The following is a 24416-nucleotide window of genomic DNA, read 5'->3' on the forward strand; positions in this document are numbered from 1 at the left end:
ATTTTAAAAAAAATGTATAAGGTGAGAGAGAAATTAAGACCGGAGATGAACTTTTCGAGATGTTTATCATTGCTAAATTAGCAATAACATCTTCAAATGATGCTGTTCGCATAATCAAGCGAGAGACAGTGGCCGTCGTAGTAACACGGGGCAGCAGCAGCACCAACTTGAGAAAGTTATCACTGAAGGCCAACGAAGCAGATGTGCTTAGGGCCCACAAGAACCTCACTGGGTTATTGGCCGCGAGCATCATGTGCACCTTTTAGCCACGCCTCCCCCCCAATACGTTCCATTCATTGGCTACCACACTCAGATAAGCTCCTCCCCCCCTCCTCCTCCTCCTCCTCCCCCTCTTAACTTGTATTTAAGAACTTGTATCTTCTTTCCCTCACTTGATACAGTAAATCTAGCTGTGACGGTCCCACCTGATGACGGAGACTTGTGTTGCCTCCGAAACGTCGTGATTTATTATTTTATTTTATTTCTATCATTATTTTTATAAATTTTTTAATTAAATTTTTTACCTACGTGACTTTACCGAAAAAACCTAAGAGTATGAATCCTTGCAGTCACGAAAGCTTCAAATCTAGAACCTTAATCCGGCCCTGACCTCCACACGCGTTCAGTAAGTTGTTGCTCAATCCCTTTCGTGAGTGGACCATATGCCAAAGGCTCACTGGCAGGTAACGGGGACAAAGCTTTGTGCGTTTTGGGCTGACTACATTGACTGGCAGATGTGCCACATGTATTCCCCTACTTCGCCAACTCGCTGAGTTTATTGATGTGAGCATCATTTGTTTGTACGCTACACAAAAATACAGAGGACCATCTCGGCCGCATCCCCCAGTGTTGATGTTTACACACTGCATTAATTACTTTTTTTTTATCTATGAAGGCCGACACGGCACACGAGGGAATGGGTGGCCAAAGCCACGCCCGGCCGCCTTCGTCTCCCCAGCAGAGATGTTTACGCAACGCACCAGGGACTCATTTGAGGCTGAGTCCACCTAGGGGAGGCCCAGATAATTCTAATCGTCAATGGGTTATTGGCCGCGAGCGGGAATCGAACCCGGGTGGCCAGGTTCGTAGCGCAGCGCGCTAACCACTACACCACCGCTCCCCACTGCTGTTCGACGGGCGCGCACGCACACGTTCGCAGGCACGCACACAGGTGCTCACAGATATCTGACACAGGTGTGCACATACTTACACCCGTCTGTGCAGTCACACGAGAATGCCAGTAATGCGCTGGGCTTAATTTCAGCTGGTCTCTGTCTTGGTCGGCAAACTGGAAAATATTATCACGCCTGGCACACCACATCCAGTATGAGTCTCGCTCTGTGAGCGTGGCTACCGCGTAGCGGTAGCCGACTGTGAGACGTGGAAACATCTTCAGTGGTTTTGTGAACACCGCTTTTGTGTGTGTTAGTTTGTTGCCCCCCCCCGCCCCGCACCTTCCGATTAACACGGTTGGCTACATACGGTGCGAAAGAAGTTCAACATACATACATACGTGCATGCAACACGTGAAATCGTTTCTTTCACACGGGGTCGCGGGAACCCGGCCCAGATCCTGAACAGCAGGGCCCAGCCCCCCCCACTCCCGCCGCAATCCCCACGGCACCACCAGCGCAGGATTTTAATTGTCTCAGCAGAGGCCAAAATCAACAAAAGGTCCCAGACACGGGACTGGCGCGGCGGCGGGAAGCGTGTCACACGGGGAATGCCAAACATTCCTCCTCTCCCAGGTACACCGGGCGGAGAGGTATGCGTGAAGATGTCAAATTCAATTTACTTCCCCCCCCCCCCCTCTTTTTTTTTTGGTAAACAACACCGAGGATGACCAGAGGACAGGTTTTGTTTGACGGTGGAGAGCCGCACTTGCGCCGGGTGTTGTTGTTGTTGCTGCTGCTGCTGGAGTTTTAAAAGTTTGGAAATTGTGATGCGGGCACGCGCGGATAGAGCGGAAAAAAATGTGTGTTTGTGTCTGTCCGGGGCTCACGAAACCTCCCGCGGTGTTGCTGTTTGAGGGTCATGTCGAATGCGGTGTTTGTCTTGGACGGCCGCAGTGGCTGACGAGCGTTTTCTTCGATGCGTCCACTCTTGAAGAGGGCAACCTCGGAAGCTTTTTTGGAGCGAATAAATATCTAAATATCTGAAACCACAGCTAAGACAACGGTCCATGCAGAAATGTTTTGACTCGAGAAAAATTGCCGAAATCAAGCAGCGTAAATATACGCGCGTGACGTGCAATAATATTTATCAATGAATCTCTCCCCACACCCCCCCCCCCCCAGCTGAAAATTACACCATAAAATAAGGCCTTTTACTGGTAGGAACCTCCTGGTTCCACCAGCCCACAGGGGATTATTGTGTCCGTCCGTCCGTCGTGCATCCAAAAATGGGAGGGGTGGGGCTGGGTGGAGAGGGGAGGGTGGGGAGGGGCTGGGTGGAGAGGGAGGGGCTGGGTGGGGAGGGGCTGGGTGGAGAGGGTGGGGCTGGGTGGGGAGGGTGGGGCTGGATGGGGAGGGTGGGGCTGGGTGGGGAGGGTGGGGCTGGGTGGGGAGTGGGAGGGGTGGGGCTGGGTGGGGAGGAGCTGGTCACCCCGTGGTGCCCTTATAAAACTCAACGTTTAACCTACTAACGCCGGCTTGTGCCCGCCCTCATAGTCGGCCATATTTGCGGAATACACCACGCCGCCGTTGACCCTGCAGGCCATTGACCGAGCAACCCAACGTTCCTACCAGCTCCCTCCGCAGGAGGAATGTGTTATTAGGTCACTGGCGTTGCCTGTGGCCAACTTTACCCTGCGAGGTAGCTGGCCCCGGGGTCCGCGCGAGAGGTCCGCGTCGACGCTTCGTGGTCGCGACGTGACGCCAGTCTCAGCCCGAGCAGGACAACACTGCTCAGGACCCGGATGGGACGCTGCCTAGGAATAGCAGCCGGTTGTTTGTAGTCTTGGTGCTGTGACGTGGGCCAGAAGATCACCACGGCACAGCAAAACGGATTCTCGAGTCTGTTGCGGATCTTTGACGGTCACCCCCTCCGCCCCCCCTTGTATGCGGGGGCGGATTCCTCTTCGTTCTCCCGTACGAAGCCACGTGACGTCAAATTCCAATGGGCACATCTCTCTTGAACATCAGTGAGGCTTTCCTGGATAGATAGATAGATAAACAAATGATAAAAAAAACACATCGTTATATATCAGTTGTGTTTATTTTGATGGGGAGATTTCACAGCGAGGACCGATGAGGTTACATCTACAGGGGGTTCGGGGGGCGGGGGGTGCCCTCTTTCGGTTGTGACCCCAGCAAGTAAGTACGTACATTTATAAAGCGGAACTCTTGTACCCTAGGTTATCACGAGTGCACAATATTCGTGCATCGTAAGCTCTATTAAACACTTCTGCCTTGCATGTTCTACTGAACTGGTTAAATGTCTGTAGGTGGGTGAGAGAGTCGGTGAGTTCCAGGATTATGGACCGTTGAGTGGGTGAGTCGGTGAGCGAGTGGGTTGGTGAATTGCAGACTGATGGAACGCTGAGTATGTGAGTGGATGGGTGAGTCGGTGAGCGAGAGGGTTGGTGAGTTGCAGACTGATGGAACGCTGAGTATGTGAGTGGATGGGTGAGTCGGTGAGCGAGAGGGTTGGTGAGTTGCAGACTGATGGACCGCTGAGTAGGTGAGTGGATGGGTGAGTCGGTGGGTGAGAGAGTCGGTGAGTATCGGAATGATGGACCGCTGAGTAGGTGAGTGAGAGGGTGAGTAGGTGAGTGACAGGGTAGGTGAGTTCCAGGCCTATGAACCGCTGAGTAGGTGAGTGAGAGGCTGAGTAGGTGAGTGAGAGGCTGAGTAGGTGAGTGAGAGGCTGAGTAGGTGAGTGAGAGGGTGAGTAGGTGAGTGAGAGGGTGAGTAGGTGAGTGAGAGGGTGAGTAGGTGAGTGAGAGGGTGAGTAGGTGAGTGAGAGGGTGAGTAGGTGAGTGAGAGGGTGAGTAGGTGAGTGAGAGGGTGAGTAGGTGAGTGAGAGGCTGAGTAGGTGAGTGAGAGGGTGAGTAGGTGAGTGAGAGGGTGAGTAGGTGAGTGAAAGGGTGAGTAGGTGAGTTAGGGGGTAGGTGAGTTCCAGACCAATGGACCACTGACTACGAAGCGGCGAGATCCAAACCTCGCTCTCCGAGTGCGCGGAGGGATCTGGTGATCACCACGAGTTGCTGAGCGAAGATGACGACGGTGCCCACTCAGTGCCGGGGAGGCGCCTCAAAGACTTTGGCGAAATCACCTTGGCCTCCTCTTCCTCCTCTAATATGGACGTGAACTGAGCCGCGAATCCAGCTGCCGGCGTCAGAGCAGGTGGAGCGGTGCCCTCGGAGAGGCCGCTCGCAGCTCACGACGCGGGCGCGTCGCAGTCGCTTCTAGACGATTCTTTTGATTTTCCGTTCGTGCAAAATGGTGATTTGAGATGTGAAACTTTCGTGACTGCAAGGATTCATATTCTTAGGTTTTTTTCGGTAAAGTCACGTAGGTAAAAAATTACAATTAAAATTAATAAAAGTAAAATAAAATAAAACTAAAATAAAAATCACGACGTTTCGGAGGCAACACCAACTTTCGTCTTCAGGTGGAACTACTGCCCCGTATATATACGGGGTAGTATCTCTTGGAATTTCTCATTTACTTGCTACAGCTGTCGTGGCTGTGACGGTTCCACCTGAAGACGGAAGCTTGTGTTGCTTCCGAAACGTCGTGATTTTTTTTATTTATTTTACTTTTATTAATTTTAATTTTTTACCTACGTGACTATACCGAAAAAACCTAAGCCTGGCCGGTTCGGATACGATGCTCGGCAGCTCAGCTCGCTCCTTGAGCGGGGGGAGGCGGGGGTGGGTGGGAAGCAGCGAGGTTCCCGATGGCTGGATGTGGGATTTGCGGCGAGCTGTCTGATGATGACTGACGGAGGTTTTTTGCTCTCCCGTGGGCAGCTGTCCGCGGTGCTCCCGAGAACGGCTTTTACTGCTCCAACTCAACGCGGCTGACGTCCGTGCCAAGCGAGGCCCGAAGCTACGGTGAAGCAAACATGACAATCGCTTGTTTTACAAAGTCTGATGGGTGCGCGTTTGTTTTTTTGCGCACGTGTACACATCCGCCGCCGGCTCTCTCTCTCTCTCTGCAAACCGTTGCGCCGGTTTGGTGCTTTTTTTTTAATACGAGGAGAAAAAAAAGTGGAGCCAAGATCGAAAATTGAAAGCAGCAGATTTTTTTTTTCTTCCCGAATAATTGGACTTTATCTTTTGAGAATTTGAGCACAAGCTGTGCTGTGGTTTTATTGATGTTCCACACATTTTTATTCAAACGATTTTCTGTCCTATCCCCCCCCCCCACCGCACCCCGCAGCGCTGCAACTTCATAAAAGGACGGTTACAAACATTCCCTCCCGAATCTAACGTCTCCATCGGCAATCGACAGATGCAGAAATCAAATTACAAATCCACTCGTCTGAAACGTGGCACTGCTGCCTCGGAGAACGAGTCACCCCTTAACCCGATATTACTGCTCGCAACAACGCGTGGTTTGTGTTTTGCCAGAGGGGAAAAAAAAACACAAAACCCAATCGCGAGCAATGACAACAACATGTGACAATTTCCGCCGTACGCAGTTGCAAAGCCACGTTTGGCACTCTGGATGGAACAGCGCACTCGTGTGCCACACGCACACGTCTCTGTTCGTTGTCCCCCCGTTCTGCGCGGGGTTTCCTCCGCGTTCTCCGGTCTCCTCCCATAGCTGGTTTTGACCAAAACCACCCAATGCCCAAAACTTGCCTGCAAATGATTTAATTGAGATCACACACAGCAGCGACATCACGCCCTCCCCTCCTCCTTTTACTGCCAAGACGTGGCAGGATCCTCCCGAAAATGAGTCCTGACACTCGGTGAGGATTTCCTGGGTAAACAAACGGAGCAATAATAATGAATAATAAGAAAAAAAATGACTTTCTGTCCCAAATGTTTGGCATTTTGTGATGCACAAATAGATGTGGCTTGGCAGCGCTGGGATGGGCCGCGGCGGATGAACTCTGCCACGTCTCACGGAAGAAAATCTCGTCCACGTGACTGAGCCAAGAGTGAAAAACATGAGCCATCGTGTTTCATAATTCTACGGACGCAGAATGAATTACATCTACAACTGAATATAAACATTTTGTAATGTGTCCCAAAGTGCATTAATTTTACACGTAGAGTGTCACGGGCAAACACGATGATTCGTAATTGTTGTTTGGTCTGACCCGATTTGTGTCGTCAATGCCCTCCACCACCCGACGAAACCAAATAAATTGAATTGTCCTTGCGTACAAGCGGGTAGCGATGCGCCAAAGCGTTATTTTCTCAGCGAAGTCTCATTGAGACTCCGTCAAACATCATCGGGACGACAAACAGGATGGCATTGTGACCTTCTGGATCTGCATTCTAACTTCTTTCCCGCCATATGAATGTGGAATATCCACACCCGGCCACGGAGATGAGTACCACCCAACCTCATTTGGGCGGGGAGACGAACCGCATTTTACTTATGGAACTTGAATTTAAAAAAAACGGATTTACAGCCCTTGATGAATCCACTGCTGGATGAGGGCCTCCCCATCCCATGTCAGTCAAGGGGTTTGTTTGAGCATACTTCACCACGCTGGTCAGTGCGGGTTGGTGAGGTTGGAGCGTCGAGAACAGGCTCAGACGCCACTCACCACTCATGTTGGTCATGGCCAGGACTCAAACTCGCGTGAACCACGGCCCAGGCGTTCCAACACGGATGACTATGAAAAATGTTGAATCGCGTTGCTTTTTCTTCGGACTGAAATTCGCTGGGATGTCGGGCGAGCAGGTCGTTGCGCAATCATCCGGACAGTGCGAATGTGTTTGGAATGTTGTGAAAGTCTATATGTCTGCACCGAATTACTTTTTTTTTACCATCGCTCGAATCCCACGTTAAAACATTGCAACCGTGTGCTTAGTGTTGACTGCTGCGTTCCATTTCGTTCTGTACTTGTGGTTATTACGGTGTCCTTTGCGTCTGCACTCTTACTCTGTTTATGATTTTAACTCGGGAGTCCTTTGGCCGAGATGCCTCCTCTCCTGGCGATGACGACGCGAGGACGCGAACCGCTCCACAACTTCACCGACGCGTCAAGGACGAGGTCAAGCGGTCACCGCGACCAATGCCACCGCAACTCGCACTCTCTCTCGCTCTCTTTTTTTCTGCCAGGGCTGATGAATTTAATCGAGCGAGGACTCTCTTGGAAGCCCATCCTTGAATTGGCGACGTTGCAGGACTCCCCAGGATGCTAAATTCCCGAGAATAAAGCGAAACGCTATGTTCGTGCCATTTACATTTTATGTCTTTTGCATTTATGACATTTTGCATTAACAAAAAAAAAGTGTCTCCCGAATCTCCAGCACGGCTCGATCCATACCAAAATACTTCGAGTGTCGAGAGAAGGGAAAAGATAATCACAAGTTATATATTTATTTATATAAGTAACATTTCATCCGCGATCCGCTTCCAACGGCGGCGGTGGTGGCGGCGGCAGCACCACACGGTGCCTGGCGCGCGCCAATCACATCGCCCGAAACCCATAAACCCCCAAAATCCGGCCTCGCGTTCGACGTGCGGGCAACAGCAGCCCCGCGTGCTGGCGGGGGACGGCTACGACCGCTGCAGGTGCGGCTGCTGAGCATCAGCGCAGGTGCGTCCCGGCGCGCTGCGTCCGTCTCGCGTGGAGCGGCCTGCCGACACAGGTTCAGTGCAGCGGCGCAGTAACGTGGGGGGGAGACCGTACCCCGCGTGGAGCGTGGGGTCGTTCTCGTGCGTGCTCCTGCGTGTGCCCGTGCCGCTACAGACGAGGAGCGGCGGCGCAGCGGTTAGCGCGCCGCGCTACGAACCCGGCGAACCGAGTTCGATTCCCGCTCACGGCTAACACCGGTGGTGATTATCTGAACCGGTCGTGGGCCTCCCCTAGGTCGACTCAGCCTCAAATGAGTACTTGGTGCGTTGTGTAAACATCGCCACTGGGAAGACAAAGGCGGCCGGGCGTGGTGTTGGCGACCCACCCCCTCGTGTGTCGTCCCGGCCTTCATAGGTGCTGCTCGCTAACAGCACTTGCCCCAACAATCTCTTGAGGCTATCTGGGGGATCTTTGTCGTAACAGGTTTGCCATACACGCAGGACGACGTCTTTGCGGATGAGATTCTCCATCTGGAGGGGACTTTCCGGATGAAATCTTGAAATCGATACAAACAAAATTACAGTTGAACTCAAGAGCGAAACGAAAGTACCGTGCCACGCATTTCTAAACAAAGCACCTGACACGTTTGTCAAAAGTACCGTGGTGTGTGGCCTCAACGTGGAAAAAGATATGTAGGCGACGTTTTAGGCAATCACCCTTCTTCATCGGCCATAACATTTTGCGTACCACGAAGAACCATTGCCTGGAACATAAAGTGCTATGTGCTGGAAGAAGGTTCATTGCCTGCAACGTCGCCTACTATATATATATTTTTTCCCTTCAAGGTCACAGTGCTGTTGATGAACGCGTTGAGTTTTTGTTGTTTGTGCACCGCTGCCGACGCAGCAGCAGCGGCATCGTCACAAAGTAATCTCTTTTAAAATTGTAAATAATTATTCAAACGCAGCGCACACAATGTGTGCACCCAGAGCCAGGATAGCTGGAGGGGTCGTGATCAATACAATGGAATAGCAGACGTGGTGGACGAGGGCAAGAGGGGGGGGGGCGCTAATGGGAAGCGGCGGTGCACGATGGGCGGCGCGGGGGGCCTTGCAGTGGAAGATTTTAATTCGGCGCACGCTGCCAGCTGACACACGTGGCTAAAAAAACACACGAGGCCACTTGGCGACACGGAACAACGTCTGTGGAGCGAGCAAAGAAGCAAAACGAGTCAGCCCATACGGAGAAGGACAATCGGGTTTAGGCAGGACGCGTGATCGTCCGTCAGCAGGGACGATGGCCCGATGAACGAGGCTGGTGATGGAACGGCAGCCGAAGGAGAAAATAACGGAGCGATGGCATCAGCTTACGTGCAAGGAGGGGTGAGATGGATCTCATGGCATCATGGGACCATTCGGGATGAAAGAGACCCTGCATCCAGCAGTGAACAGATCATGGTTGCTGCTGGGTCACGGGTCGCTAGCTCCTTGCTCTGTGTAGCGTGGCAAACCTCACAGCGCGCGTTGGCGCGTCCCACTTAGAATCGGCATTCTCAAAGGGCCCCGCCTGCTTGCTCCTCCTCACATTGTCTGCACGATGTCACTTCTAAGCCGAGCAAAAACCCATAATCCGATTTCATTTTTTTTCCGGTCATTGAGTTTCAGCTCGTGTAGCCGCACGGGGAAGTTGTGTCATCATCATCATCATCCCTACGGTCGATGTAACCATTCCTCGACGCCAGGATAGTCATCGCACCCACGCTGGGCGAATTGCTTCACAACAATGATAATCATAATAGAAATAGATTTTTAAGAATGTCATTTTCTGGAGGATCAATGTTGCAGCAGTTGCACAGACTGCGTTCAGAATCAGAACATTTACTTATACTGGAGGAATCCGATGAGCTTTCAAACTCTTTTTCACAGATGCCCAGTAAATAAATGTTCAAACGTTGAAGCATCCTCCGGGAGGCGGCTCAGGCGGTCAGGCCCACTGAGTGGACGGTTTTTTGTCTCTCGAGGTCGAGGCGCTCTGCCTAGCTGCTATCGGATGGCGGCCTTCGACCATGTGACCCCGAACGCGCCCGCTCTCGTCGGATCGTGGAAGCCGAGCTGGGTTGAGGCTGCTCGATACTGAGAAATAAAAACTCACACGCGGGCGCTCGAAAAGCGCAACCGGCTGAAACTGAAATGCGCGGAGTGGCGCATGCCCGTTACCCGATGCTTTGAAGGGTCGGTGGATCACGGGAGCCCCTCCTGAAGTGAGAGCCATGAGAGCCAGCGTGGCCCTGCTGGATAACACGACGAGAAACGCGCGCGCGTGGAAGCGAAGGTGACACGGACGTTTTTCACAAAGTACACACGCGGGCACGTTTATATATACACAACGCACGCACGCACACAGCACGCACACACACAAACGCGCAAACACACGCACACACACACACACACGCGCACACACACGCACACACATACACGTACACACACACGCACGCACGCGCACACACACGCACACACACACAAACGCACACACGCACGCACATACACACGCGCACAGACGCACGAGCACACACGCACGTACACACGCACGTACGCACATGCACGTACACACACGCACGCACACGCGCACACACACGCGCACACACACGCGCACACACGCACGCACACACACGCACGCGCCGAAGAGTCGGTGTCCGGGTTGGAGACCCGCCTGGGGTCAGGTTTGGGGCTGGCTCACGCAATGCATTTGGCTTCAAGCACAGTAAGCGCACGAGCTATTTTTTCGTAACGCACGTGTCATTGCGTGATGTTTAACTAGAAGTACCCATTCAATAAAATATATATCAAATTCACAGTTCTAAGTCGCTCCGCTGCTGGATGAAGGCCTCCCCACGTCATGTCACTCATGCAGGTTGTTTGACCATACTTCACCACGCTGGTCGGTGAGGGCTTGTAAAGGAGAGGCCTCAGTTTGCCAATCTCTCTTCAAATATTCATAACATCGTCATCACCTTGCCAGACGGATGTTATCTCTGTTAGTTAATTACCGTGTTGCCAAATCCGCTGCTCAATGAGCGTCAGTGAAGGAAAATCGCGTGAATGGTCCAAGTGTCACCACCACCAGAGTCGGTGCAGATGTCACCACCACCACCAGGGTCAGGGCAGGTGTCACCACCACCACCAGAGTCAGTGCAGATGTCACCACCACCACCACCAGGGTCAGAGCAGGTGTCACCACCACCACCAGGGTCAGGGCAGATGTCACCGCCACCAGGGCCGGCCGCATGGGGGGCGGCGGGGCCCGGGGCAACTCACACACCGTGTTGGGCCGCCCGATGCCTTCAATCTGAACCGGACGTATTACATCCGACGCTGTGACATTGAAGCACCCCCCCCCTCCCCAAAGCGCGGGGCCCGGGGCAGTCGCTCCGATTCGCCGTGTACCCCCGGAACAGCTCTGCCCACTAGCGACGTTCGCCGCGGCTGGAAATCAGCAACTCTGGTCGCCGGGTCCATCGCGCAGCGGTGCGCCGACGAGGTCATCGACTCACACGCGCTCGGCCTGGCCGCACGCGCGGGGTTCACTCCGACGAGCGGGGGCAGTGGCACGAACCATCGCGTGCGCAGCAGGTGCAGCTGCACTGGGGGCCGGCCCCCGGGCTACGCCAAGCACGCCACGCTCCACAGTGATCAGACGTCGCGCTTCAATATAGTTTAAGCTCAAACGTGTAGAAATACTGTGTACACACTGTATATTTGTAAGTAAATTATACGTTCGCATTATTAGTTTTCGGCCTATATATTATGACAGATTATGTTTTTAAATATATGTACACACATCATTCTCTCTCTCTATGTATATACAAAAGCAGAAATTGATCATCAGCCCTGATCTATCCACTGCTGGACGAAAGGCCTCCCCAAGCCATCGCCACCTCTCACGGTCTCGCGACACGACGATCCGTCTTGCTCCCGACACTTTCAGCGCTCCATCTCCGAAGGTGCACGTCCTCTCGGGCGTGTTCCCCGCTGTGCGAATGACAAAAAACGCTCCTCCCAGATCCCTCGGCAGCCAATCGAATTGCGATTGCCATAAGAACGTGGAATTGGCGCCAATGGCTCAGGGCCGGTGGCGACCGTGGTCACACGCCGGTTTGCGGGGGGGGGGAGAGGCGCCGACCTTGACGTGTGGAGTGCGCGTGGGCCCTGCGGAGCGACGGCCCCATCGGAAATTCACCGCGGTCCCGACAAAGTCGCACGAACGGACGGTAAACAACAACTTGAGCACCACGTGCCGAGCGAGACCACGATGACCGGCACTGGCGTCGGGGTTGACAGCGTGGGAAACGGACGCACGCACACGAACATGTAACGAGCGGCACGGCCGTGCGGACGCGAAAAACAAATAAACACCATCGCCGGGCAACGGCAGCTCCAGTGTCAGCGAGGGTCTCCCCGAGCGGGTCGCCCGTGCCGTCCCAATGGGCACCGCAGGGCAAGGGCCGCTCCAACGGACGACGTGACGCCGCCTCTCCCTCGCAGCCTCCTCGTGCTGCCCGGCGGGTGGAATTCCCTCCCATCGGCTCCCTCGCCACGTTCCCGCTACGGGAACCGTCCACCGCTGGATTGAGGCCTCCTCCGCACAGGTTCCTAGGGAGCGTAGAGTAGAGGTGCAGCTCCCGGCAAGTGAAACTGCGCGCTAGGTGCCCCTGCTGGGAGAAGGGCCCCCCCCCCTCGAGAGAGAGAGAGAGAGTCCCCACGAGATAATATTTTCTGGCCCACTCTTCGACGCCGTCCGGACGTCTTGCAAGAGGTGGCAGTGCTCACACTGTACCCCCACCGCGCTCCGCGGTGACCTGCCGATCGGATAACTGCGGTGCAGCCTCTTCTTGGTTCTTTCGGTAAAGTCACGTAGAATGGAAATAATAAAATAATAAAAATAAAACACAATAAAATAATTCTCACGACGTTTCGGCTACAACGCAAGTAGCCGTCCTCAGGTGGAGAACAGGTCTGTCGAGGAGACAGAGTCTCAATGACAAGCCCCAGGCTTGGAGCGACTATTTAAGCTGGGATGGAGGGGCAGCCGTCTCCGCTGCAGCCTGGGTGGACAGAGGCGGTGGTGGTGGAGGAGGAGGAAGAGGGAGGATTCGAGAAACTGGTCCCATCGTTTAAAAGCTGCCGTGCCGGGAGACGGAATCGTAAGCCCAGTGTGCTGACCACGGCACCGCAGCCGGTCACCGACGCTGCCCGTTGCTGCCCATGTGGCATGACAGTGGTGGCGTGCCCCTCTCTCAGTGGGACGTGTCCCGTGTTGCAAATCTGCCGTCGTCACCCATCGTCGTCTCTCTCCCCAAGTTCCCGTAACCTCGTCGGTCGATCCAAGGAAGGCGTCGGTTCTCATCTCGAGCGCGATCACCGCAAAGGCTCTTTTTGCCGCTCGCTGGCTGCTCTGCGTCACCGTCAATGACAAAAATGAACATTTGTATATATTGTCGCCGCGGTCACCTTTGAAAACTCTTTTAGCAGAACATACTGGAGCCTGCGTGAGCGCTGGTAGATGCCAGTAGGAGTGGAACGCGAGAACGAGGAGGACATCATTCATGAGGAATAACGCTCAAAATCACGGACGAAAACAACAACACCGGAAGCTAACATCGCATAAGCAACACTGCCATAATAATTATACGAGCAGGGTACAGAGGGGTTAAATTCAGGTCACAAAATGGTCCCGGGGAGGAGGGCAGGTCACGGAGAAGTCACGCGTGCGTGGCGACGCAGTGCAGGGGAGCGAGTTCCCACCAACGCCGTCACCTCGTGTCGGCTCCGCTCGCCTGCAGCGGAACTGCCAGAGAGACGTCATCATGCAGCGGCTCGACGGGTGGACCGAAGCCGCGCTCAGCTCGAGTGCAGATGCCACGCTCGTTTTCTTGGAAGCGGAAAGTGCTACCAAACGTCCGCCCCGAGAGCGACCCTCGGGATTGCTGCCGGGCACGAGGCGTTCCGCGCCAACTCACCCCGGAGCGTCCCACCAGCCAACGCATCTCACGCAAACGGCTCGGCCCGATCACCCGCGGACACGCTGAGTAAGAGGCCGCGTTCTTCCTCGCCACGGTGGCAGCGGTGGCCGTCGACGTTGCCGGCACCGCCGGCCCGCGCGGTCTCGCCCTCGCGTCGCCCGGCTCGGCTCGCGGCGGGCAGTCGTCGATGCCTCCCGGCGGCGGGGATGTGGCTGCGCGCGGGACGCCGCGTCACTTGAACTCCCCGCGGGGCGGCAGCGTGCGTGGGTAGCGGTGGCGCCAGCGGTGGCGCAGGCGGCACAGCGGAGACGACTCGGGGTCCTCGAACTCTGCGAAGCCGAGCCGGTCCAGCAGGTCATAGACCCCGGCACGCGCGGCCACCTGGGACGTCACCGACGTCATCACCGTGGTCATCCTCATCGCCGTCATCATCGTCGTCGTCCTCATCTTCATCGTCATCATCATCGCTGTCATTGTCACCATCATCACTGTCTTCATTGGCGTTGTAATCATCATCATCATCATTACTGTCATTGTCGTCATCACTCGTCATCGGCGTCACAATCATCTTCACCATCATCATCATCACTGTCAGTCATCATCATCACCATCATAATTATTGCCGTGATCACCATCATCCCCGTCGTCGTCATCGTCGTCATCGTTTGTCAAGCCGCACCTGGCTCATCCAGAGGGAGAAGGGCCGGTCCCAGTGCGAGCCCTTCTCCAGGTGCAGGTAGGTGTTGTAGAGGATCAGGTAGATGTAGCGCTCCAGCCGCTGCAGACTGCGCAGACGCAGAGACGCCCGCTCCTCCTCCGTCTTGGCCATGCGCACCTGGGCCCCGACATCAACATCACCACCGTCATCACCATCACCACCTTCCCCATCACCGCCAATCACAGACATCACCACCATCAACAGCAGCACCACCACTCCAGTTACTCTCATCGCTACCACCATCGCCACCATTACCACCATCACCGCATCTTCACCCGTACGCATCACCACCATCACAACTTTTATCTTTCATCGCATCATTCATAATTTAAGAGAGCATCTGGTAGTGAGTTCTGTGAGCTCCTCCTGTGCGCTGGACTCCTCTTGTTCGAAGATAAAAAATTTGAACCTTAAGTTGGCTGCAGCAGGAGTCACGGCACTCAGGTCCAGGGTTCGAATCTAGGTTGCAGCCGCCCATCGTCAAACTAAACTAAACTTAAACAATTTTTATTATTTTACCAGGTAAGGCTCACTGAGCTGCTATATAGCTCTTTTTCAGAAGCGACCTGGCCACAAATGATAGCTCAACGAAGTGGCGTATATCATCACGTGGAAATTTATAGCAGCCAAATAATCTAAATGCATGTTTCTAAACGTGGAGGGAAAACCCGGAGCACCCGGAGAAAAATCCACGCGACCACGGGGAGGGAGACATTCAAACTCCAAATATACAGGCATCAGGGTCATGATCGAGCCTACGACCTCCTGTATACCAGGCGAGGTAGTTAACATCTCTCCACTGTGGTGAGATGTTAACTGCAGGGTCTCCAGCGTGGCGACTCGCTCAGCCCGCACACCGGCGACTTCACGAGCCACTCCGTCGAATTCTCAATTGGGTTCCGTTCGCAAATTGGCCGAATTCCAGCTCCGAGAATCGCACATGTCGCTTTGATTGCCGCGCGACGGGCACTCTCTGCAGGGCATGTGGAGGGGTGCGCCCTCCCGGGGAGCGGCTTCTTCGGAAGTACTTCTGTGACGTCATCTTCCACGGGCCGTTCTCTGACACGGGGTGGTGCACCGCCAGATGTCGGAGGTTTCGGCCTGGCCGCTTGACTCATGGCACGATTAAAATTAGGAAAAAAAAAATGAGTGAAATTACTAAATAAATATCTAGATGGCCCCAAAAAGCCAACTACAGGACGTGCTGCTGATGCGAGTGGTGGATCCGGGGAAGGGAGGGGGGTCAATCGGGTGATCCCCCCCTGCCCCTCTCCCCTCGACTACCTTGAGACCCTGACAACGCCTTACTTTTTTTACTTTTAGCAGAGGAAATGCATTGAACGTTTTCACCTGTTTCATTATTCACGTCGGGCTCCGTCTAAAAAGCTTTCCAATTTGGGGACGTTTCTGGGTTCCGCTGAGCCACCAACGCCACCACCACCACCGCCGCCGCCACCACCACCACCGCCGCCACCGCCACCACCACCACCGCCACCACCACCACCACCGCCGCCACCACCGCCGCCACCACCACCGCCACCACCACCACCACCGCGCGCTCTGAGACTGCGCGGAGCCTTCCCCACGTCGGCTTCAGCGTCGCCGAACGTGGGGCGTCGGGAAAGTCACCGATTCTACCGTCCCCCCCCCCCAACTCTTCCCTGCGATGTAACCACGGAGACTGGGCCTGGCCCACCACCCCGCGGGCCCGACGCGGGATGCGTTGCAGTGGGGGTGCGGGGAAGTGGGGGGCGGGGTGGTGGTTTGTAACGTCTGCAATTACGCCTGGAACAATGTGGGAGCAGATGGAAACAAAACCACTTGGGCAGCGGAGGGGATTGTGGGAGCCGTCCACGAGGAGTGGTTTTGTGACGGTCGTCCCCCGTCGGGAGGTGAAACGTCAGGCTGAAGCAGCGGTCTCTCATTTCACAAGTTTTCTTTTCGCCTGTGTTTTCATAAACACACACAATAAAAAGTAACGATCCCCCAGCGCACCGCTCGGGGCTTTACGGCGTCGGGCCTGCGTCAGCCGTTGCCAAGGGGAGCCTGGCTCCGACCAGAAGGCGCTCCCGGCCGAACATCCAGCGAGTGATGCACGCTGAGTGTCCGGCAGCGAAGTGCCGTCCCCTCTCCGGGGTCAAAGGTCGTGACGGGATTAAAGGTCGAGACGACGGAGGAGACGGCTCCTCATCGCCTGCGTCAAACAACAGACACAGGGCCGCACGGGGCTTCTCCGCCGCTGCGCATGGGCGCGCCAGGAGCAGTGAAGACTTCACACCGCGACCCCGGGAGGGACGCCCGGCGCCGGCACCGTGCGGATGACCGAGAAGCGAACGGTCGCGCCGCCTCGGCCTCGCGCCCCACTCGGCCGTCGCCATGTGGAATCGCTGCGGGTCGACGTGACCATGAGCCGGCCGAGCTCAAACAATAAAAGACTTCTGAATGGAAAAAAAAAACAATAAAAAATAATTTAGAAAAAAAATCCCAGGCAAATTGCTTTTGAGCGTTGACGCAAATCGATCGCCATCAACAAATGAAAGCGCGACTCATTAGCGACGCTCGAGCAGCCCCGGGTGAGACCGTGGGCCGTCAGAAGCCGTGCCAATTCGCCCACGGTAATCATGGCAATAACAACGTAATTTATTCGTGGAGGAGAGCCTCCCCCGCCTCCCCTGATGCAGCGCAGGGAAGCAATCGCGAGCCGTGCGAGGCAGCACTGGGCAGCTCTTGGCTCGTTTCTTGTCCCAATTTTGTTCAGAGCCACACGGCGCCAAGGGCCTTCACCGCCACCTTAAACTAATCGGCCGAGTCACAGACCCTTGGACGAGCGAGGAGCAGCTCGGAGTAAAGCGGTGCGTGCGCGCTAAAAGCCGCAATTGGGCAGGGTTGATGGGCAAACCCGGATGACCTTCCCACGGACGACCGGGGAGCGAGCGGTGGCCACGAACAGGGCGACACGTTCACCTCCCGCCGCGCGCCACTCCGAGACGAAGAAGCCGACGCCGCGAGCGAGCCGCCCGGGCCCCGCCTGTGCCGGTTCGGCCTGCGACGGCCAGCGGTCGTTGTGCTCCATGCCGGGGCCCGCTCTTCCTATTCGCGAATCAGTCTGCTTCGCGTTCCCCCGCGGGTTCATGGGAAGGGGGCATGAGAGTTCCGAAACTCTTGCTCTCGGGAGAGCCAATTGAGCAGTTCCAATTGGGCGTGCATCATAGCGTTGTTGTGGGACACCAGAGTGATCCGGAGGCAGCCGCACCACGCGAGGGGATGACGGTAGAGAGATCGGCTCGTGGGTGGGAGCGACACAGATTGTCGTGTTACGAGACCGCGAGGAGGCGGCCTTCGTGTAGCAGTGGATTGATGATGGCTGACGATGACGATGAGGATACGTCCGTGAGCCAACCTGCCAGACTCCGAGCCCGGCACCAGAGCACGGGGCCGAGCGACCGCGAGCCGCCAGGCGGCACTTGGCCACGATCGGTCGCGCAGGACTGGAGTGTTTTAGCGGAGTGCGGCGTGGACCTGCGGCCCCCACTCGCATCGGAATCCGCCCCCTCCCTCCCTCCCCCCCCCCCCGTTCCCCGTCGCCGTTCGACAGGTGAGATTCTGTACGCGAGGGCAGCAGCAGTGGCGTTCGCAGCTCCCCGTTACGTTCCCTCCCACACGTCAGCGGAGAGGCAAGTAACCACACGCACCGACCGACCACCGTCACCCTGAGTGACTCACGGGGAAATCTTTCACTCGCCTCGGCGGCATTATCCCCGCATTGCGAAGGGAGAACACTTGGGGTTAATAATTTCTGGAGATAATATTGTTAAATGTACCTACAATAAAACCATTGTCGTCATCAGCCATGGTCAATCCACTGCTGGATGAACACCTCCTCCCCAAGCCACTGCAACATCTCACGATCGGCAAAACCCCTTGCGCATGAGCCGATTTCATCACTCCGTCTCCTCGGCGACCTCCCCTTCGACGCTTTCCATTCCTCGGCTGCCACTCTGTTACAGCTCTCTCAAGGCGTCGCCCACCATCGCTCCACGCCCTGCCGCGTCCCACTGAGGCGGACCACCCTCGACCCTCCGACTATTTTCCCGGACGACCGTGCAGTGTAAAAAAAAACTAATAATAATTCTGGGAAAAATGTTCGACCTTGTGGAGCAACCGGTGTTAAAAGCGTTCACCGGGTACAGCGAGGGCCTACTCTGTGTTCACGTGGCCATGGCTCGAGTGCGCGATGCAGCGTCAATCGTTAAAACCTCCGGCCGACGGACCGTACGGCGGCAACCGCGCCGGTCCACGCAACGCGCAACGTCGCGACCCACCCGGGCGCGATTCCTGTCCACGACACACCGTGAGTCACTCGCGGTGATTTCGCGAGTGACTCATGGTAAATGTTTCACTAAACCGGTGTTCTCCCTGGTTATACGTTTACTGCGCCGCCGCGCGAAGTTAATGTCGTTAATGAGCAATCGGCCCGGTGCCCCCGGTGTTGATGCCCCGGTGAAGGCCCCGCCGTGACGGCAGAAACGGCAACGGTGGCGGTTGTGGTCACGGTTGCGGCGGCGGGGCCCGTGGTTGTGAGGGGCGTCACGGTGGCTAGGAGATGTTAACTACCTCGCCTGGTATACAGGAGGTAGTGGATTCGATCTTGACCTTGACGCCTGCTGCTGTATATTTGGAATTTGCGTGTTCTATCTTCCAGCGTGGATTTTTCTCCGAGCCCTCCGGTTTTTCCCTCCGCATTTAGAATCAACATCACGCGTTCAGAGTATTTGGCTGCTACAAATTTGCACGTGATGATGATGATGATGATAAGCCACTTCGTTGAGCTATCATCTGTGATAGCCAGGTCGCTTCTAAAAAAATTCAATACAGCTCAGTGGAGCCTTACCTGGTAAAGTAAAAAAGTTTAGTTAGTTGTGATTGTTGTTGCTTGTGGCTGTTGTGCGGTCACGGTGGCTGCGACGGTTGTGGCACCTTGCGGTAGGTGCAGAAGATGACCTCGCGCAGGTGGTAGTGCATGGGCGTCATCGTCTCGCTCACGGCGTCCAGCGCCGCGTCCACCTCGCGCTTCATCTCCGGCCCGTCCGGCAGCATCCGCAGCAGCTCCAGCACCGCCTGGCGGCACAGAGTCGTGGAGAATCCATCCGTGCGGATCTCCACCCGCCGACGGCGGCGCGCACGCAGAGCGGCGTGGCGTCGGGGGTCACGTGACCAGTCCACGTCTCCCATTCGTCGTCGTCATCATGTCACGTGACCCTGACGCCGGCACTCAACGGTCTACTCTTGCGGACGACGTCAGGGGATCTTGAGAACGGGACGCCTCCTCGATATGACCATCGTCACATGGTCAGATCAAGAAGGCGTCTACGTCCAGCAGTGGATAGATCACGGCTGATAATGATGATATCGGATGGGAGACGTGGACTGACCTCGAACTCGCCCTTGGTGTACTTGGCATCGGGGACACTGACCATCTCCTCCTCCGTGTCCACGGGGAAGCCCTGGCAGGGAGAGGGGAGACATCGTCGCCACCGTCACCACACCGTGTGTGACCTGCCCATCATCCCTCCCTCCGGTGGTCGATAAAACGTGCACCACTTTGCGGGGCAGTCAACAGCGGTTGTCCTACGGATAGACTCGCCCCCCCGCTGTAGGACAGTGGACTTTCCACCACTGGCTCAGGACTGCAAATAGACGATGAGCACCTCCTCAATCCTCATTCGTGTCGGAAGTCACTTTTGTAAAGCCAAACGAGCTTGCTTGATAAGACTGCATCTCTGCAAAGGGCACGGACAGACCCATGCTTGAAATGACACTCAGGGACAAAAGGAGGAACGCGTGGATCAGAGAACATGAGCCAGTTACAAACGGAATTTAAATCCCCGATGCAGCAGTGGCAAGAAGATGATAAAGAACACGGAGAGATGCACAACTGCAATTACAATGAGACCCATGCAGACCAGCATAAGTGATTTTACCCACAATGCTCCACACATAAAGCGAGGTTGTGTTTGCATTGCTCTTTGTGTCGCACGGGGTCCCGTATTTTTACATGGTGTGCTTGTACCAAAATAACAGAGCGCTCCTGCTGCCCCTACTTGTCTGTCACTCCCTCCGCGCAGCAGTCCGAGCTGCTCACTCCCTGCTCCTGTCAGAGGTTAGGCTCAAGGCCCGTCCCCTGCCGTGACCGAATATCCCCGACCTCCCCCCTTCCCGTATCGCGTTTACGCGCACGGTCTAGACAGCCGTCCTCTTGCAGCAGTACGGCGTCTTGAGACACAGTTACAGCCGGGAAGAGCGGTCGCGAGCCTATCGGAGCGAGCAACGGGTCAATACCCGGCCGGGTACGGGTAGCCGTGTATCGGGTAGGGTACGGGTATCGGGTACCCGATTGCGACCTCTGACGCTGGTGACATCCGTCTGGGCTCTGCGCGTTCGTATTTCCATTGCAACCCGCGAGCAAGTGGGAATCCGGCCCCCGGAGAGAGGGGGGGGGAGGTGGGGGGGGGGGGGGTACCCCCACACGCACGTTGACGTGCCACAGGAAGAGCACGGCTGTAGCCATGGCGGTGGTGGTGCGGCTCCCGCCGCTGTGGCAGCTGAAGAGGAACGCGGCGCTCGCCTCCTCCGCCAGGGTCACCTTGAAGAGGTCGAGGAGGCGGTCAAAGTCCTGCGGCCGGGGGGAGAGACGGTGGAGGGGGCACGCGCCCGGCACGCGTCGTTTAAGGGGTTTGGTAAACAAAAAATAACGACGAGCGGACGAACAAAAATTTGGCTTGTCCGTGAATGCCATTTGGTGGATTCCGTAAACGATTCACTTTCTTGGAAATGACGGGAGCGATAACATTCACAATGAAGTAAATAGAAAATGAAAACGGGGCACGAGCGTTAAATGGGTGAAGCCGTGCCCCACGACTGCATCGGTCTCTCCTCTTTTGGAGAATCACTTTCTCATTCACTTGCTTTGAAATGTTCACTTTATCGTTCACTTTCTCTGAAATATTCACTTTCTCTTCCTTTGAAAGTGGATGTCCGAAAGACGAGAGACCGATGAAGCTGCCGGCATGGCTTCACATTGCAAGAAAGGTCCCATGATGTAGCTGCTTACCCCCGAGCTCTCAATGTCCTGATAGTGCATTGTCCTTGGCGTCCTCTGGTCTAACACTGTTTGAGTCTAGGCCCCCTGAAAGCTGTCTCTGGTGTGGACCAATCAGTTTCAGGGACAATGCATCAAGTACTACCAGAGCGCGTGTTTTGTTTGCATGCTCACCACAAGTACGTGTGGTTAATGCAGACAGGATTCCTCGCAAAACTTTCTGTTTGGTGTTTTAACATCTTAACCCAATTGTTTTATTGCCAGAAAGGGTAAAACCTATTCTTATACGGCTTCACCCATTTAACACTCATGCCCTTGCTTTAAATGTATTCTGTGAACGTGTTTTTGTCTTTTACGATTTCTATTTTCTTAATTGTTCACGTTATCGCTCCCCGTTCACTTCGGTGAGCGAGATCCCTCCTGTCGACAAGGCTACCCTTGTCGAAAGAGCTTTCACCACTGGCTAAACCAAAGTTCATTCCATACGACCCGTGACCACACGAGGCCTCCCGCTTTCACGCAGCCTGCAGGCATTGTTCGTTTAACACGTAGGCTTCCGCGACCAATATCATCCGTAATATAGGTTTTCTTTGGGTTAGATCGCGTAAATATATAAATGTGTCGCCATCACCCGACACAACCAATTAGTAAGGTTTGTCACGTAAACAGAACGTGCCAATTCGTTACTAGTACAGCACACCGGTGTGTTGGAGAGCAAATCCACAACATTTACAATCTGAATACGACGTTTTGTGGGTAATTACAACTGGCATCATCAGGCAAGAGTCAGATTTGTTGTTCGTCTCTGCAAAGATCTTAGCCGCACTAATTGGGTGCCGGAGGGGAATATTTTCACCTTGGTAACAACCACCGCATTTCTCATGTGAGCGCCACGCTCAGTCACTACTCAGTCACTCCTCAGTCACTCCTCAGCCACCCCTCCAACCACGCCCGGCGTCTGCCCGCAAACCCCCACACCGTGCGAGCCCCACCTGCTCGGAGGGGGCCGCCCCATCGGGCAGGGGCAGCCGGTGATAGCGCAGCTGCGGGTGCAGCGAGCAGCGCAGCGCGGCGTGCACGCCGGCCGGCGTTTCGCACGCGTGGAACGCCTTCACCTGCTTCTCGTCGTCCTGCCACGCCTCCAACCAGTCCGGCGCTGCGAGCACGCACGCCTTGAGCTCCCGCTCCACCTCCTGCGGTAACAACAACAATAAAATGGGTGACGCTCTCCATAGGGTAACGTGACGTTCTGTGAGGCACCGTGAGTAAGGTGACGTTGAGCGAGGCACTGTGGGTGACGTGTCGCTCGGTGAGACTGGAGCGGAGGAGGAGTTGTTGCTGTTGTGGTTCTCGGTGTTGGATGGCTCCTGGTAAAGAGAAGGCTACAAACTCCACTCCGAGTTGGTAAACTATCTCAGGTGGCAATGCACGCAGGCTGATTTTACCGAGACTCTGGAAATAACAGACAGTAGCTTCTCACACAGAGACCCAAGGACTCACATATAAACCCACAGACCCCCTTAGTGATGCATAAACTCACATAGACATCTCTACAGTCACAGTGAGACCCCAAGACTCACATGGAGAACTACAGACTCGCATAGAGGCACAAGGAGTCACTCTAATGCCCTGGCAGTGGCTATGTTTAATTTCTTTTGAAATCTAATTGCTTTAGAACTGCTCGTTGTGTTTAGTTTGTTGTCCTTCTCCCCGCACCTCCGATTAGCATGGTTGGCTACGTGCGGTGCGAAAGAAGTTCAACATACACACGTACACCAGACATATACAGGTGTCTCCACCAGGAGACCTCATCTGGAAGGATGAATTCATCCCGGTCACCAATTGCCGTGCAATAAAAACTAAATCCATGCCAATGAATTTACCGCTCCTATTAATTTGGTGAAAATTCCAGCTCTGAAAATCAAATAAAAAAAATCGGGTGTCTGTTATGGGACGTGATTCTGTAGCTGGGGGCGAGCAGGCAAACGCTGCCCCCTACTGAGTGAACCAGCAATGGGCAGCACTCAGAGGTAGCTCTGTGATGCACGCTTCTGTGGGCCGACAGCACGCTCGGGGTGACACTGACGTTAGTTTTCACGCGATTGGGAACATCAGGAATTGATCGTTTGGCTCATTCTAGGGCGCTGAGCCAGCGACTGTGAGGGCCTGAGTTCAATCCCCTGATGGATGTCACCACCTCACTCCTGCACGTGGGCCGATCTCGTTGCACCCGTGTTTGTGTGTGTGCGGTGCATGCGTGCGCGCGTGCGGTGCGCGCATGCGGTGCATGTGTGTGCGGAGCGTGTGGTGCTTGCTTGCGGTCCGTGCGTGCGGCGTGTGTGTGTGCGTGCGTGTCCGCCGCTCTCCTCACGTCTATCTGCTCGGGGTTGCCGGCGGGCAGCACGATGGCTGTGTGCGGCTGTGCACGCTCGCGCGGCGTGTAGGTGTTCCCGCTGGCATCCAGCACGACCTCCCCGCGCAGGTTCACGCTCGCCACGGCCCCGTGGGCCCGCCGCTCCCCCGTCAGGTAGCTCAGCACGTGGGACAGGCCCTGCTCACGGCGGCACCGTCATCCAAACGTCATCGTCGCCGTCACGCCGAACATCATCGAGAAACATCGCTGAACATCAACGCGGCCAGACTGAACGTTACCAAACATCGCCACCGTGCCCAAAATCAGCAGCACGGTCAGAAAACCACCGCACCGCACCGCCACCACAGGCACAGCACTCAGAGACACTGTGACGTTGACGGCGACCTCACGCACGCGTCCACGCAAGCACACGACAATAACAAAGGTCCCCCCGTGCAGCCTTGACAGACTGTTGAGGCAAGTGCCGTTCGCGAGCACGTATGAAGGCCGGCATGGC

General features: G+C 55.2%; 1 protein-coding gene across 1 annotated transcript in view; it reads right to left on the bottom strand.

Annotated features, from left to right (window-relative positions):
* Positions 1-7495: 7495 nt before the first annotated feature.
* The window catches only part of LOC133354342 (paladin-like), a 37558-nt gene continuing 20637 nt past the window's right edge, over positions 7496-24416 (bottom strand). The window contains 9 exon segments of the mRNA XM_061571105.1: positions 7496-13882; positions 13885-13953; positions 13956-14058; positions 14409-14564; positions 19425-19565; positions 19880-19951; positions 20980-21120; positions 22539-22739; positions 23918-24097. Coding sequence (XP_061427089.1) covers positions 13755-13882; positions 13885-13953; positions 13956-14058; positions 14409-14564; positions 19425-19565; positions 19880-19951; positions 20980-21120; positions 22539-22739; positions 23918-24097 — 1191 coding nt within the window. The 3' untranslated portion in view covers positions 7496-13754.

Source organism: Lethenteron reissneri, chromosome 47 (genome assembly GCF_015708825.2).
Source record: "Lethenteron reissneri isolate LAM-NWPU_2019-01 chromosome 47, ASM1570882v1, whole genome shotgun sequence".
Taxonomy (NCBI): Eukaryota; Metazoa; Chordata; class Hyperoartia; order Petromyzontiformes; family Petromyzontidae; genus Lethenteron; species Lethenteron reissneri.